This window comes from Stigmatopora argus, chromosome 14 (assembly GCF_051989625.1).
Source record: "Stigmatopora argus isolate UIUO_Sarg chromosome 14, RoL_Sarg_1.0, whole genome shotgun sequence".
In the NCBI taxonomy this organism is placed as follows: Eukaryota; Metazoa; Chordata; class Actinopteri; order Syngnathiformes; family Syngnathidae; genus Stigmatopora; species Stigmatopora argus.
Window position 1 is genome coordinate 13,335,256 of NC_135400.1, and position 17,450 is coordinate 13,352,705.

A 17,450-nucleotide genomic window follows, 5' to 3' on the forward strand; every position below is an offset into this window, starting at 1 on the left:
TCAGCACCATAATCTGGCAATCTGGCCATTTCATTGGTGACCATGTAAAAAAATAATAATGAAAAACCAAATTCAGCACCATAATCTGTCTGTCTTTTACCATTTCATTGGTAACCATGTAAAAAAAAAAATGAAAAACCAAATTTAGCACCATAATCTGGCTGTCTTTTACCATTTCATTGGTGACCATGTAAAAAGAAAAAAGAAAACCAAATTCAGCACCATAATCTGGCACCATTGCATAAATTCAGCACCATAATCTGGCAATCTGGCCATTTCATAGCTATTTCACCCAAAATAATGGATGGAGGAAGGGCTACTTCACACAAGAAAATGCCATTCTTGTCAATTAATAGAGGCCATGGAGGAAACAAGAGATCTTAGCAATAGAAAACAAAAAAATGGTAGCATCTCTCCGGATCAAGGCTGACATTGTGCGCTACAGTGATACCATCACCCACGCACCGTGACACAATACGTCAATGTTTGGTGTTCTTCCCACTGACTCTCGTGATTGTAAGGCTATATAACGCACTGACACACACATTTGCACAGAAACTGTAAATCGACACCTTGAGTGCGTGTACGAACAAATAGCTCAGTTCAGCAAGAAAGATTGTTTACCTTTAAATGTGACAAATTTCATTGTATTTATTCAATAAACGATCTGCAGTGTCTGGTAAAGTCCGATCAATAGCCACGATGGAGATGGCATAAAATGAAGTCATGGGAGATGCTTGTTGAGTGATGGAAGAAGGAAGTAATCTAGCAGGGATGTTTGGGCCTCAGCTGGACTGATCCCGGCTTAATGAAGTCCCCTAGGGCCACGCTGACTGGATGGTTTGGAGTTGACAACGTATGCTAGCAGCCAGTAGAAAGAGCCCTCTGACAAAAACAAAATACGAGTCCGCCTCCCCAAAAAGGCGCTTGGCGTTTTCTGACATTCCCAAAGAATCAAGACTAGTTGCTTAATTTGAAGCCTACAATGGAACCTCCAAAGTAGAAGTTCAACTGCAATGTTCTGGAAAAAGCCCAACTAAAATCCAGTCTAAATCATCAGCCATTCTCCAGATGATCATATAAATAAACCTATTACAAATTCCACTAATTCCAGCAATGTCAACTCTGTAAAAGTCGAGCAGTTCCCCGTCATTACGTGTCTGACGGGTGTGTGTCCTCAAAGGGTGACTATGTGTCGTAGTAATTTAGTTTCATTTTAGAGTGCTTAACTTCTCTTGACATTTGAATGAGTGTTAAAATGTTTAAAAGGGTGCTGTACAATGAATTAAGGCTTCAAGATGATTCATTTTGCATTAGTATTATCTGGAGATTTGGATATTCGCCAGCCTTACAGAAATGTATGATTACAACTACAATATGACTGTATAAGCTTCAGTCTTTTTATTATTATATCAGCCAGTACTTTAATTTGTAAACTGGCACATTGCCTATTAATATCGTATTGGAGTTACAAATGTTATAACTGCTGAAATTGTCACTCATCCATCTTTTGTTGAAGAAAAATCACCTGATGGCGCACCAGCAATTGAAATATTCTTAAATATTATTTGCCATCTGAAAACCAGACAGTTTTAATCAGATTTTTTTTTTAAATGAGGTTAAAACTTAAATCCATAATCTTTCTTAACTCTATGTATTTTTTAAGTTACTTATTGAAATCAATGATGACCGACCATGTTAAAAATCTGAAAACGTTTTCATGCCTTGTGACTTTAAAATGACGTGTGACAGCCACAAAAAAATATTATCCAAATAACTCAAACTCAACACACAACTTCTGATTATGAATAAGTGTCTGCTGTATGTCTACTTATTACCATTTTTTGTCCCTTATTACAAAAACGCATCACACTGACTTTCGTCTTTTGTACAATAAAAGGCCTTTCATGTTCCTAGATGTACTTTATGCAAACCACAGCATAGCTAAATGACAAACTCACAGGGGAGGGGACGAGAGAGGCTGGCATTTTCTAAAGTTCACATGCATGTTGTCATAATTTCCACTTTTCCCCCCCTCCTCCCCACCAGAAAGGATAAACCAGGTCAAGGGCTTTCTCCAACATGCCAGTCTTAAAATAGCTCGCTCTCACACGCCTCCTCTTGGTGAAAGAGCCTTGGGATACAGAGTGGAAGCCAAGCGAATGGCAACATAGAGAGGCCGTTAGAATAATGGGAAAGCTGACAGACATACATGGAGCGTGGACTAATCCCCGCTACCTCGGGCCAGCGACATGCTACTTGGCGCGATGCCGTTGAAGCGGAGTACGCATGCGGCGCTTTGGAGCAAATTGCGGCGGAGGAAATGCAACGAAAACAAAGCATCAGAGATTTGTTTTCAAATGAGAAGCTATGTTTAGTCACATTAGAAGACTCCTCAAAGGGAATTCCCAAAGCTTTTAGAAGTGTCATCAGAAACGAACATCAAGTCATACATGCACTCACCCTGTTTTTTTTTCTACAAGGAAACTAACAAGGATCGTTTTGTTCCCGTATGCTTTAATCGTGCATAGCAAAAGCCAAGGAGGTTATTTACTTACAAGTTATCGAATTTCACAGAAATAGACATACGACACGGAATACTTTCTGTACATGGCCTATTTAGTCAAAACTGTAGCCGACATACATAGGCAAACCAGCAAAGAAAATCTGTTCTATCTATACTACAAAAGGCAAAAAAATTGACCGTATAAACTGAAATGGGTGTGGCGAGGTTGTGACAAAGGGAAAAAATACGTCGTAGGAGATTGAATGAGACTTGATTGTATAAGAAATGGACAGAACTAAAGTGCTATTCCGTTGTAAGTTTTGAATTAGCAAAAGGATGATTGATTATAGAGCAGAATAATTTTTCATTCGATCATTCTAAGCAAATAGGGAAATGTTCGAAAATATTGCCCGGTAAAAAAATATCTAAGATGTAAGACTAATGGATAATTTTGAAGACAAACAACTGATCTGTTGAAAGCTGTCAAGAAGTGTGCTTTAACAGTCACAATTTTAATCAGCAAGCCTAAACAGGTGCATTAGGGATGGTAAACAGAACAAAGGTGGGCGTCATCTTGACCATTTGGCATACAAAACATTTTCAACTGTTTTGTAGCGACAAATTTTCTTCAATTGAAGAAGAAAACATCAAACCCAACACCCCATTATCTTTAACCAGGCCATCAGGATGCATTTAACTCTCAACCCATTGGCTGCCATTGACATAAATACTGACAATCTCATTTGAACTAACAGAACCTGAAAAGAGCCACCGATTTGGATGCCTATCATCGTCGATGGCACGAAAAGAGTTACAAAATTGACAAAGGAACAACTAGTTCCACCTTCAGCGAGGGCAGCGCCTCCTCTGTCTGCACGTCCTCATGCAATCAGCCACTCCGCTGACACACACAGAGTGAAAGGAGAACCGGGGAGGCCTATCGAAGAGGGGTGGAGAGAAGCAGTAGCTTTTACCGTAAACCATGAGTCACTTCAGCCCACAGCATTGGACCTCTGCCACGCAGTCTCCGCCAATCTCTCTGCTCTTTGGGCTTTCTAGCCATGCCAAGTCAGGCCCACCAAGATATCCGGCCAACGAGCTAGCTCAGTACGGCCTCTGCCCCCCCCCCCCAAAAACAGGAAATAGCCAACAGAGTTCAGCAAAGTGTAGGAGTAGGACGAAGAAGGAATGAAAAGATGTGGATAACCGTCTCCTCGCCATGTTGATGGCTTCGTTCGCTTTACGCTATCAAGTGGAGAGAAAACGCTTGAGAACTGTCTTCATTAAGATACGCAGACATTCCGTAAGGAAAACAGACAAACGCATACTGTTGTGCCAGCTGTGTTTACTCTGCATGTTCTTCCTCGGAATTCCTTGATTCCCATTTTCAGTTCCCAACCACACAGAGTGAAAATAAACAGCAGTTGGACACAGGTGATAAACTGTACCAGCACATACCATAATAAAAAATACAACACCGGAATGGATAGGCTCAATGTTGGGGCAGTTTTATCAAAATTAACTATTCTGAATTTTCTAACATCCACCTCATATTGCTTCCTATAGCCAAATATATTTTGGAATTAGTACTTAGATGTCAATTTGAAGGTGGGCCGGTGGACGAGTGGTTAATGTCTTGGCCTCACAGTTCTGAGATTGAGGGTTCAATCCCAGGTTCAGACCTCCCTGTGTGGAGTTTGCATGTTGTGTGGGTTTTCTCCGGGTACTCTGATTTCCTCCCACATCCCAAAAACATGCATGTAGGCTAGTTAAACTCTCTAAATTGAATCTCCCGAGTATGGGAGTATTAGTTGAATCTAATCTAAATTGCCCCTAGGTATGACGATTGGTTGGCCACTAATTCAGGGTCTGCGGTATCTGGTGGCCATAGTTAGCTGAGATAGGCTCCAGCACCCCCGCGACCCTCGTGAGGATAAGCGCTACGGAAAATGAATGAACGAATGTCAACTGTTCCCCTGTTATTTGTAGTAAATGCATATATCTGCTGACCTGAGGGCGGGTTCGTTGAGGAAGAATCAAGGTTGCTGGCTTCTGCGGCTTCGGGGGTGCTGGAATATCCTGCAGACGTCAGTGTCAGGGTCCCTGGGGGCAGTGGCTGACCCCTCTTCAGAAGCTGCTTGTGCTCCTGCTGGCGAAAGCGTGGGGGCACCTCTCGGGCCGGGTGGCGCGGCTGCAGCGGAGTCTGTGGGCTGGTCTGAGGCTGGACTCCACAGTGGGCACGCTTGCCATCGCCACTGCTTGGGGGTACGGTTGGGGTGACGCTGGGGTTGGCAGGAGGGGGAGGAGGGACGGAGTCCAGCTTAGGAGAGTCTGGCACTGTCGAAGCCGAGGTGGTAGGACAGAAGGAGAGAGAAATGCAGGAGTTAAGGAGGTGCATAAAGTAACAGTGTTGGTGGGTGGCCACCACAGTGTATTCATTTCAGCACTGATCACATAGGACACATGGGAAGCATTTGAATTTTTTATCATTGACTTAAAAAAACTAAGAAGTGATCATGCCAAACGCCTAATGCAAAACACTACCAGCAGCACGGTGTAGCTGCAAGCTGTTTTTTTTCATCCCTCACTGTCTTTTTATAAAAGGTCATGGTCACTTTAAAATGCAAGAGCCAAGATTTTAAATAACTGGTATGTGGCAAGAGACGTCCACAAATGTCACCGCTTGATGCAGGAAACTGTCCTTCTAAACACACGGCTGAGGACTGTAATGTCATAGTATTTGTCAGAATCATTCTGGGTAAATTGTTTTTTTTACAATTCTATCATGACCAATTTAAATAACTGTATTTCTTTTTAACCAGCTATGCATATTTTAAGCAAGAATAATAATGTGTTTCATTTTAATAGAACAAGAGGACCACAATCTTATAATTCAGAATTAAATTTGAAAATGAAGGAACCCATTAGAATTTTAATTAAGATTCATTATTTTCCAAAGTCAAAGCATGTCAGAGTAGAAATATGAAAGAGCCAAATGTGGCTCCTGAGCCAAAGGTTGCACACACTGCAGGTATTTAAGACATTTTCTTTGTGTATTTGTGTGACATTTTCATGCACTACGTCTTTTTTTTATCATTGTGAGAAAAGTAAAGTCCTTCTGAGTGGAGGTGCAAGGTCAGGAGGTCCCTCCAGAGGTTAAAAAAAAAAGGATTAGCTTCTTGCAGGTCACAAAGCGTCTGCTGGGTCAGATTGCATTATGGGCACAGAGCACGGTGGATAATCACCTCTGAGCATGTATCATTTCATTGCATAATATGGACAGTGGTCTACAGGAATGTAAACAGGAAGTCATAAACAAGCTCTCAGCATCCAAATACGGCACAAGGGGATTACAGGAAGTAAACTAAGCCAAAGTGATGCTCCTCTCTTCCATCCTCATCGCGATAAACAACGAGAGTGAATTAAACCGTCTGTGGAATGAATGAGGACGAACGCCATTGGCTCAGTTTGCCCGTGTGCGCATTTGAAGCAATGAATGACACGCACGTTGACGGGGCCAGCTCCAACACACGAAAACAAAAGCGTTATGCAACGCGGGGGCCCACGCGGAGGGGGGGGACGGGATGCCGTCGTGGAGACTACAGCTACTTGCTTGTTCGCAGGGTCGGACATGTTTGCGCTCATACGGCTCACCCCAGTGCGATACCAACTGGGAATGAGCTGGTTTTCCCTGGTCAGGGATAATCAATAATAATCATGTCATCATGTCATCACATCTCTTCATCCTCCCTGACTACCTGCAGCCGTCATTATTATCGTCGTAGTACAGAAGCGACAGGCCGGCGACTTTATAAAGAGGCGATTCCTCGTAAAAGCCATGTTTAATAACAGAGTTTTACACCGTCGGGATTCTCTGGTGTGTGACGTCAATTCTTCTGGAAGCTTTGGGGGGGGAAGGGAAACAGTGTGGCTGGCGGTACTCTCAGCCAATCAGAGAGCGGAGATAAAACGAGTGCGAACGAAGGGGCGGGAGGGAGCGAGAAAGAGCAGATCCACAGGAACGAGGTACAGCAAGCCATGAAAAGAATACTGTGTGTCTGTGTATGTGTGTTTGGAAGACTCCACCCCCACGCCAGCGCCACTGTGAGCTCCAGTCTCACTGCCGGAAACCAGCTTAGGTCGAAAATCCGCTTATAATTAGAACACTACTTGTCTACAGAATGCCACGTAGCGGAAGAGAGAAGTAAATGTGCATAAACGTGTGATGGCAGTAACAGAGCAAATGTAGAATAAAAAGGCCCCCAAAGCGCGGCCCGCCGCTTTGAAACCAGATCAGTTAGCTTCTCCCACAGCCTATTTGCAAAACAGCGTCCTCAGCCGTACGGGCCAACGGGAGAATTCCCGGTTCATCAAAAATGCACATCAATCCGCGGCCCGCAGGCAATGCACGCCTCGCACGGGAGGGAGGAGGCTACCTCGTTTTCCCACTTCTGAGTTGGGCTGATATGAAAGACGATCTTGGCTGGGTGTTTAAGATATCAATGTTCAAGGTGGGTGGGAAGCTCATCTGGGGGGATATCACAGCAAAGAAAATGGAAGAACGTCTGCATTTGACCGATGCAAAAACCACAATCCAATGAATACCTACGTACAGATTTTAAACTACCGTATTTTCTCGCATATTGACCGCCTGCGCGTATAAGCCGTACCCTTAAAAATGCCTTAAAAACGTTGAATTTTACGATTTCTCTCGTATAAGGCGCCTTCTGATTCACAATTTGCACCGGCATATTCATGGTTTTAATAGGGAGTACAAATGTGTTACTTTGAAGGGAAAATCTTAATAAAAATCATCGCTCATGGTATTTTTGAGATACTGTATGAATCGAAAGGATTGTCTGCTGGATTGCACATTCCGAATGGGTGTTGCCAGTACATAGACAAATTAACAAAAGGATGTCACTTGAGCAGTACAACCAGGAAGTGTCCGTAGCGGTCTACTTTTCACCAAGTTTCCGGGTGCAATAATAGCATGAGATACACATTACGCAGGTATCAAGGCTGATATTTTAATGTTCGACCGCAAGACCTTCGATCAGCCTTAACAACTAGTATTGGGGGGGTGCTGACATGTTAAACACTACGAACACATGTATCAAGGCTACTCGCGTCTAGCCAGCCAGAGCACGTTTAACCACAGTAAGATGGCGGCGCCCTGAGCGAGCAATGGGAGGCACAAGTAAGTGAGTTTTTTTTCACGTTTTATGCAAGCTACGGTTAATTCTTTTCATGAATGTCATTCATAGATGTCAAAATAAATGTTTATCCTTTCTCTATTTTGAAATAAATGACCGTATCGGCTACAATGTCTCGCGTAATGGCGTTTCGTCTTTGTCACCGTGCAGTTCCGTGCACGTCAAGTCTAATATGTGCATATATAAGCCGTACTCTTGATTCAGTCATCATTTTTTTAGTTACAAATACGGCTTATATGCGGGAAATTACGGTAATCATTTTCTTAGTAAACATTGTTCCTCGTACTTTGCAGACAGATTGTTGACCTGCCCGACTGCATGTACGCAACCGCCTAAAGATTTCTACCCCATCCTCGCTTCTGTTTTTTCAGTGTTTGAAGCCCCGCTGTCAAGGGGAGGTTGTGCATTTAAACATTAAAAACTTTGCTAAGCAAGTGATTAGGAGCTTCTAAAAGCTGAGCCTTTAATCTTCAAATTGAAGGCCCGAAGAACATTTTGTTACTATCCCTTTTATATCACGGTGGTCTAAAAAGTTTAGCCTCGGTTCAAAATGTTGCTCATATTCACGACATGTACTGGTTTTGTGTTGAAAGGGTTTATAATATCTGTGCAGAATTGTCTAGTATTGTACAGATTGTTAGTGTTAAAATATTGCACCTGTCGGGAAGGCCATGCCAAAAGAGTAAATTATCCCTTGATGAGACACACACACTGATGTGATGAGATTATCGAAATTTCTTCGTGGTGGAACGTCGTCTTTTAAAGGCCTGGGGGCTTCAAAATGGGAGCATAGAGTTCCACAAGGGAGACGATTACAATGCGTAATTAGAAAAGAAATGAATGAATATAAAACTGTAGTTAAGCCTAAAGGACCCCCTGCGCGAAGACAATTAAAGGAGACAAAAATGCTATTTAAAAGAACGTATGCTTCAGCACATTGTGGCAAATCGCATCTGGGCCTACCTAATCATTACAAAAACATCAAATCCCGAGCACCTCGATGGAAAATTACTGAACGATCTGTTAAACAATGTAGCACAAATATATGATTTACAAACACTTAATCCCATTTGGTCTTTAAATGAACATAAAAAAACCATCACAGAAGCGAGGATTAATTTCGATTAAAGCGGCTAACGCAAGCAATGCTCCTAAAAGGTGACGTGTAATGTAATGAAGGTGATGATGATGACAAGAAGCAAAACCCCTCAGATCACATGACAATTTATCACTCTCCAACACAAAGCAGAGGGTGTAATCAAACCAATGTGAAACGGAACATTAATTTGTTTTGCGAAATTACCGCAGCCACACAACTTTACCGTAACGTTATCGCCCACCGCACTGTAAATGCGAGCACACGTGTTATAGCGACGCACACAAACGTGAATGAAAATACACATACAAGATAGAAACGCACATTAACTCCCTAGCTTGCTTATTGGTGGCAGATGGCCTCTGCTATCATGGAGCAAAATGTTGATTAGTGTCATCTATCTGGCCGTGTCCGCTTGCCCATCAAGTCGATGGCCCTTTAATCGGTTTAGGGACAAGTCACTATGATACAATAAAGCTTGTTCCCAGGTCTTATACCAACCTGTCTTTTTCACTCTTCCTAAAAAGTAATGGGTTTTGACTGACCTGCACAGTAGACAAAGAAAAAGAAATATACACACACACACATATATATATATATATACACACACACACACATATATACACACACACATACATATATACACACATACACACACATATACACATATATACACATATACATACACATATATACATACACATATAGATATATACATACACATATATACATATACATACACATATATACATATATATACACATACACATATATACACATACACATATATACATATACATACATACACATATATAGATATATACATATACATACACATGTATATATACATACACATATATACACATATACATACACATATATACATATATACACATATACACACACACACATGTATACATACATATATATACACACACATACATACATATACACACACGTATATATATATACACACACACACACATACACACATACATATACACACACACACATCCATATACATATATACACACACACACATATATATATATATATATATATATATATATATATATATATACATATATATATACATACACACACATCCATATACATACACATACATATATATGTACAGATATATACACACATACATACATATATATATATATATATATATATATATATACATATATTTCTTTTTTTACGCAACTTGTTTTGAAGATAGTATGTCATTCAGGAGCCTTAAAAATGGGAAGAGTTAAAAAAAATGAAAAGGGAGAAAGGAAAATGTCTAAACTATAGAATATTCTAATAGTCCAACTTGTCAGCATTGATGAAATTCTAAAACTTGAGTTCAGACACCCCCCCGGAACAAGCAGTAGTAGCTGGGCTTCTTTAAAATGACTCCATCTCTCGATACACAAAAAGTACACATTCTTGATGCATAACCGCCACGTGGCTTCAGCATTCCAAGGAGACATCAATGAGATGTTAAGCATGAACATACTGAAGGATTATAGATCTTGGAGAAACTCCAGCAATGAAGCACCACGTTGCTTACGACGTGCAGGCTTAGCGCTCAAATGAAGTTCTTGCTGGACCTCACATCACGTGAGATCCCATTCCTGTAATGTTCGGCGGCTAAGCCTTTTTGACGTCATTGTGAAACAATCTGCGTCTGCGACTGTTGCTGGTATTAGCCTGTCAATTGGGAAAAAGCAAACTGACTGGCTGCCACTGACACGGGCCAGTTGATCCCACAATGGGGCCCCTGAGGCATGCTGGCAAAAAGGGAAACCAGAATGTGTTCTCCGTCTGTTTCTATACTTCTCCCATTCTTTTTTTTTCTCTCCGTACTGGACCAACAGCATATTTTTTGGCATTGTCTTCCGCTTCAATTCGCACAACTACTATAACAACTCATTCCATCTCGGTCCTTAGAGCCAAACTCTCGTCCCCCCCAGTTGTTTCCAGCTTAAGTCCCAGGGTGGGCCTCACTGTCTGAAACAAGCATGAGCTGATGGTCTGTTACTATGGCGTTCAGGGTATTCCTGGAGATCTCCCGTGTACGAAAGGCTGTTTACTCAGACTTCACAACCTGCCTTGTCTCCTAATTAGCTCCCTGTATGCTGTGTAACGGAGCCATAGACACACATCCTCATTAGGTCACAGACGCTTTTTGATTTATTTATCTTTTAATCGCTTGTTATTTTTTTCCTCTCCTTTCATTATCATCTTCCCCTGATAGGAAATAACCACGACTTTAGAAAAAGTAGCATGAGCTCCAAGGTATTGATCTCAGCACTTTGTGTCAAACTCAAAAGATTTTCCGCCAAACTACGAACGCCTTTTCAATCACATCAACTCCTCACTCCTAAATACATAAAACAAAAGAAAGCAGATGATGATAGCAACAAAGATCATCTAGATCACAGCAGAAAGGTTCCGTGTTGACATTGCGTGGTTCAGTACAGGACAGTTCCCACTTCAAAAATACTTAATCCAACATACACCAACAAACAATAGCAGACAGTTTTTATTCCATTCGTGGGAGAAACCAGATTGCTGCAGCTAAATATTGTAAGGGGTTTAACCAATTAATTGACTAGTTGACTTCACCTCTCTGCATTGATTTTAATAGCTTGAAGTCGAGTAATTGCTCATCTTGTTTTGTAGCATTAGCTAATTTTGATACTTGATTTTGCTCAATGACATTTCATTGTTTGTATTATTTCTAAGGCTCCGTTTGAGGAATCCACCAGGGATTAGAAAAGCAGCTGCACGACTATAAATCATGGCATATCTATTTAAGTTTACCTAAAAAGATTAAAAATAAATAAATAAAAAAGCAACTCACCTTTGGTTATCTGTTCTATGCCCTGAAAAGAAAAGAACAAATATATTACAAGACAATAAGTGGCAGTACATGACAGCCTACTGTTGGAACAGAAAATGCTAGTAAATTAAAACACTTAAAAAGGTTCATATTGTATATAGTTTACTTGCTAAAATAATCCAAATTTGCAGATATCCATGGACAGGACCAGATGAGTAGAATCTACTCAAAGAAAAAACTATTTTTAGCAAGCATATTTTTAATCGATGATTGTGACATGGCTTAGACAAGAAGCCATCAAGATAACAAAATTACGTCTAAAAATGACACAACATTAAGCATACTGTCAGAAAAACCAGAAGACATCCGTCTTTTGGGAAATTCCCAATGCAACATTTTTTGTTGACTGGCAGATGTCTACTTTTCTGATTGACAGCTGCATAGTGGAAGATAGAAGTCACCTTCTTTGGAGCAGCTTCTTTCCTTTTCTTCTCCTCTTGCCTTTTCTTTTTCTTATCTTCCATCAAACGGTTCAAGACTTGGATTTGTCACTTCTCTCAGCTGGAAAAAAAAGTGTTGGAATAATGATTTATTGAAAAGTTATTGGAATCATTTTGTATGCCATTCGGAAGTTGACGGCAAATAGGAAAAATGTAAACGTTTATGTATATATATTTATCTATTGTCCATGTGGAAGTAAACAATAATGAATAAATAAAACAAGTTAATATTTAATAACAATATTAATTATTTATTAAAACTTGGCTGAGACTGTGTCCCCATTGATTTTAATTGCTTAGTGTAGTTTGATGATGTCAGAATCACTTTGATGGAGTACATCTGGTCAGCCCTTTTATTCTGTATATTTATATATTTTATCTTTATACTTTATCATGCTTTTATTTTCAACATCTCTAAAGCGCAAGTTATGTTCTATAATTACTTGCGCGACGAATACATTTGCTGATAGCTTATGATAACATTTATTGTTGCTGACATAGAATTCTCAGTTATTAGCAATAACACACAAATGAGGTATTTATCAGTAATAACGTAAAAAAAATGTGGAAATGAGAGCCTTTACTTGGGGAGATGATATCAAAAGGTTCACCCAAAAGGAAAAAGGACGTGGGGAGTTCATTCAAAGTGCTAATTGGCCAACCAATAGGTAGAACCTGCTCGTTAGACCACACAGAAAAGAGACATAAAATTCCTGGTGAGCAGCCTTTGGCAGAAAAGAAAGACGCTTACAAAGGAGGCCAGGCAATGAGCTCAGCATCGTAGTGGAATTACACCCTTCCGTCAGAACAACGGGATTACAGCCAGGCGTCCCTCTTAAAACCCGAACCCCGCCGTGCCGCAAAAAAAGCCAGCAAAATGAAAACAGGAAGACGTAGCGGCGCGCTCGCACGCCAACGGCGGCCTCGTAATGGCGGGCTTAAGAGAGGGAAAGCGGGAGGCGCAAGGTGAAAGCGGCGTCTGTCGACGTGTTTAATTCTGTCTTTTCTGCGTTTGACAGGGTTGCTTCCGTTATAGGCGGGGGGGGAGTGGGAGGGCTGCGAGCCGGCAGGCACCGACCGGGCACGGCGCCAGGAATGCCAACGCTGCAGACCATACAAAAGCGCGGCGAACCTTTGAGAGAACGTTCACCGGCGACCGCGTGAAGCAGCTGCGAAAGAAGCTGTTTTTGCTCAGACGGAAAAATTAAACACCGAAGGCAAACTGCTTCAGGCTATTTGAAGTATACGGTTATTTGCACATTTCCGTGCACCGTTGGTAAACTGTTTGTAAGTATCGGAAGGCTGTGAAATGCAAGAGAACGGAGTCATTCCGTTAAAGATTCTTGGGATTAGTCAGCTGATTGGACAAGAAAATACGGTAGAAAAGGAGGATTTCAACAATCCAGATCTGGAGTGAGCCAAACTACAATTTCCCACGTGGCTGATTGTCACCTTATTTCAACTTTGCAGATGCAACGTCTCGAATGCACCATGAGACCAATGAAGAAGAAGAAGAAGAAAACCACAGTGGCCGCGGAAACCAAACCGCTAGGCAAAGCAGGCTGTGCGTTGGTTGCAAAGAGGATTGGGCTAAAGTACTTGAAGCTATTCTCGGGGCGGACCACGTTAATGATTTCTGACAACGAGAAAAAGGAGAAAGCATTGGTGTGCCCAAGAATAACTTGGAGAGACCACTGCGTGAGAAGCACTTACTGTCAGAGAAGTAGAAACGTAACAATACTTTGACAATTGTGATTAATCTGCCTCGACTGCATCGCAGTAGAAGAGTTGATCATCTTTGAGGGGATTCACATTTAGAGTTCTCATTGGTTCAGTGGCTAAAATGGAAACTATAATATGGACCAATTTGTCAGATATCATGATTATGGTTACAATAGAATAGTTGAGTTGATAATCAACTATACGTACTGCCCTTGTTGGGCATAAAGAACCCTCAAAAATGTATTTATGGGCCTTTTATAACAAACTCCACAAGTCAGAATATATGCACAATTTAAGAGTGATGTATACAATGTATTAAATACAGATAAATGATATTACATTTAATGTTTTGCTCTGAATAAAACATTTTCTCTTCCTTTACATGGAAGTTTGATGACTTGAAGGTGACCTTGCATTGTTCATTTACATATGTATTAAATTATTTCTATTAAAAATATGTTATTTTGTGTTGAGAATGTCCAGAATGTACAGCTATTACATGCAAATATAAAATAGAGAAAGCTAAATTAAGAAAAAAGTTGATCTCGTAGAAATAGGTATTAGCTTTTTAGCTGTCAAGTTGTATTTTTAATATATTAAGATATAATTATTCTTTAACTAATAAGTGCACATTTTTCTGACATCCAACTAGATAAGCAAGTGATAAAGTCGTGTGTTTCAAGCTGTAATACCTGAGGGTAAAAACTTAATTGGATCGCTCAAGTATGATAATCCAACTAATCAAAAGTTTACTATTAAGAGAAAATCTCAATTTAGCTTCATGAGAGGGAGTAAAAAATAATCAGTTTCTCAATAACCACACTTGTGACTTAACACGAAAGATTCTCTCACGCTGACAAATAAAAAAAAACAAGCCTGCTACATCACCATTAGTTGAAAAGAAAAGAAAAAAATACTCAATATTGAACTTTGAACCGCAAGTATAGTCATCCTACTCACTTAGAACTCAAGAGCCCATCTGATCGCTGACACCAAAACAGAGGAAAACTGGTAGCATGTCTCTCAGCCCCACACTGCAGGCCTGACCTAAGCTATGAAGTAATTTGAGCATTTAGAGGTCAGTTATTTGTTATCGAGGCCCCCTCGGTGCCTCTTTGTGAACACACACACTAGCTCTTTTGCAGGCTCGGGCCCCCGTGACCTGGCCTCCCTGCGCTGACACGTTCTATACCATGCCCTTCCCTGTTGTTGCCACTTCCCTGCTGATTCAAACCTTATATTAGAAACTTCACTCCAACAGTAAAGCAGCTTGGTAGCATCCGCGATGGTGAATGGCGAAGCTCGCAGGACGCCCGCCACGAGACGGCCCATTGTGAACAGTCTCGTCGCCACGGCGAGGGAATCCCCGATGGTCCGCCACGGCGGTGTTTGCCTAACAGACTACAGCGATTGAGGAGAGGGTGTTTATGTGCAAATGTAAATCAATAAATCAGTAAAAATAACATTCTTGTAGTGGTAACTCTACTTACGAATGCCTCTACTTACGAATGCCTCTACTTACGAAGGCCTCTATTTACGAAGGCCTCAACATACAAAAATTTCAGGTTACAAAATATAAATGACTGTTTCAATATACCACAAGTGTCAAAGTGGCGGCCCGGGGGCCAAATCTGGCCCGCCGCATCATTTTGTGTGGCCCGGGAAAGTAAATCATGAGTACGGACTTTCTGTTTTAGGATCAAATTAAAATGAAGAGTATAGATGTATATTAAATTTCCTGATTTTCCCCCTTTAAATCAATAATTGTACATTTTAATCAATTTTTTCTGTTATTTTTACTTCGAAAATCATTTTGTAAAATCTAAAAATATATTAAAAAAAGCTAAAATAAACATTGTTTTAGATCTAGAAAAAAACTGAATATCCAGGGCTTTTAATCCAGTTCTTTTAATCCATTTATTTAAAAAAAATCTAAATATTATATCTAAAATGGTCCAGCCCACGTGAAATCGAGTTGACCTTAAAGCGGCCCGCCAACCACAAACACCCTTGCAATATACGAAAACAAGATCCATGTTACAAAATCCCCCTAAATATATTTGCTCTATTCGTACGTTTATTTTGAAATTGTCGTTGCATTCTGCTACAATCTGTCTATCTCTTACTGGAATTCTAGCAGTGCCTGTCTATAATTTCCATCACAGACCTAATACAGTCATGCTCCGTTCTAAGAATCCATTAAAAAATGTAAATTTAAAAAAATCTAGAGAAACGACAAGACGTGAGCTAAAGTCGTCTTAACGGTGAGGTGGAAGTGTCAACCACTAGTTAACAATGCTGCCAGTTTTGAAATTAGTTCCAGAAAATTGGACAATTACAGAGAAAAGAAGGGTCTGGCACTGTGGGTTAATTGCTTGAAGCGGCTGTCTTGTAAGCAAGAGAAGAAACGTCAGAATCCCTGCAGTGCCCTTCAGCCATGAGCTTAGTCAAGTACAATATAGCTGTCCATTGGAGAAGTGTTTTGGGAATCTTTCTGTGACTTGGGCAGCATGCAAATGCAAAAATCCAACGCCATATATACGTGTTTACAGCAGAAGGAATTTCTTAACCATCTTTCTGGCAAATATTACAGTTACGGAACGTGAAACATGAGATCTGAACAGAGAATCTACCAACTATAACCACTTGGAGCACCGATCTGAAACTGGTAGTAATACTGAGGGAGGAAAAAGTCGGAGCAGAGTGTTATTGCAGCTGCATAAAATGCACATAAACGCAAAGTGTCCTTGAATCACGTGAACTTGGACAGCTTAGTCCCGGTTAGCTAGTTGTTGCAGCAAGGTTGAGCGTCCGATGAACTAACAAAGCTCGGAATAATCCTCGATTTGTCTCTTTAAAAAAGGCGCTCGTTTGTACTTGATGTCAAAAGTGGGCTGCACTGGAAGCATTCTTGCATGATTCGCTGGCGATCTGACGTATTCGCCGTCGGAATTCCACATTGTGGATGAGCAAAAAAGCGTCGCGTGCGGAGAGATGATTGCTATTCGAGTTGAAGGAGGGGGAAAAAAAAGTCCTACCGTCGAAGCTTTTAGTCGTCCTTTCGCGTTCGCATCGACGTCGGCGGCGTCGGTGGAGCCTGTGCAGCCATTTTGAAGTAAGTGAGCGACCAGCACAGCCCCACACTTGAAGCTGGGGGGGAGGGGCGGGGCCTCGTCGCGCACGTGACCTTCAATAACAAAACAAACTCCTTGCTCCCACTGGCCAAGACTCCGCCCCCACCACCCAGACGTTGTCATGACAACTGCAGCCCCCTTCACCCGTCTCCTCCCCGGGGGGATGCGCTTGTAGCCGTCGCGTACTTGTCGAACCCCCCCGTTTTTTTTTTAAACACAACTGGTTAAGTGCGCATGCGCGCGTGGGACGCGCACAAGCAATTTGAGCTCGTGAGATAAACACTGGCGCGTGTCACCTGCGCAACACGAGACGTGCGCGAGCAGTTTTGACCAGTAGAAGGCGCTATTCTGCTGAGGTTTTTTTTTTCCTGGGAGGGGGGTTAAATAAATTGGTTTATTAGTACATTCTCTTAATTTTTGTGTGTTTACCTTGATGG

General features: G+C 41.2%; 1 protein-coding gene across 4 annotated transcripts in view; it reads right to left on the reverse strand.

Moving 5' to 3' along the window:
* Positions 1 to 17,053, reverse strand: part of tnrc6c1 (trinucleotide repeat containing adaptor 6C1) — a 34,431-nt gene extending 17,378 nt beyond the window's left edge. For all 4 annotated transcript variants that reach the window (XM_077618259.1, XM_077618258.1, XM_077618257.1 and 1 more), the window contains exons 1-4: positions 16,918 to 17,053; positions 12,119 to 12,218; positions 11,679 to 11,700; positions 4,517 to 4,843 (exon numbers count right to left, since the gene is read on the reverse strand). In XM_077618259.1, coding sequence (XP_077474385.1) covers positions 4,517 to 4,843; positions 11,679 to 11,700; positions 12,119 to 12,181 — 412 coding nt within the window. In that variant the 5' untranslated portion in view covers positions 12,182 to 12,218; positions 16,918 to 17,053. The remainder of the gene's footprint in view (positions 1 to 4,516; positions 4,844 to 11,678; positions 11,701 to 12,118; positions 12,219 to 16,917) is intronic.
* Between the last annotated feature and the right edge of the window lie 397 nt (positions 17,054 to 17,450).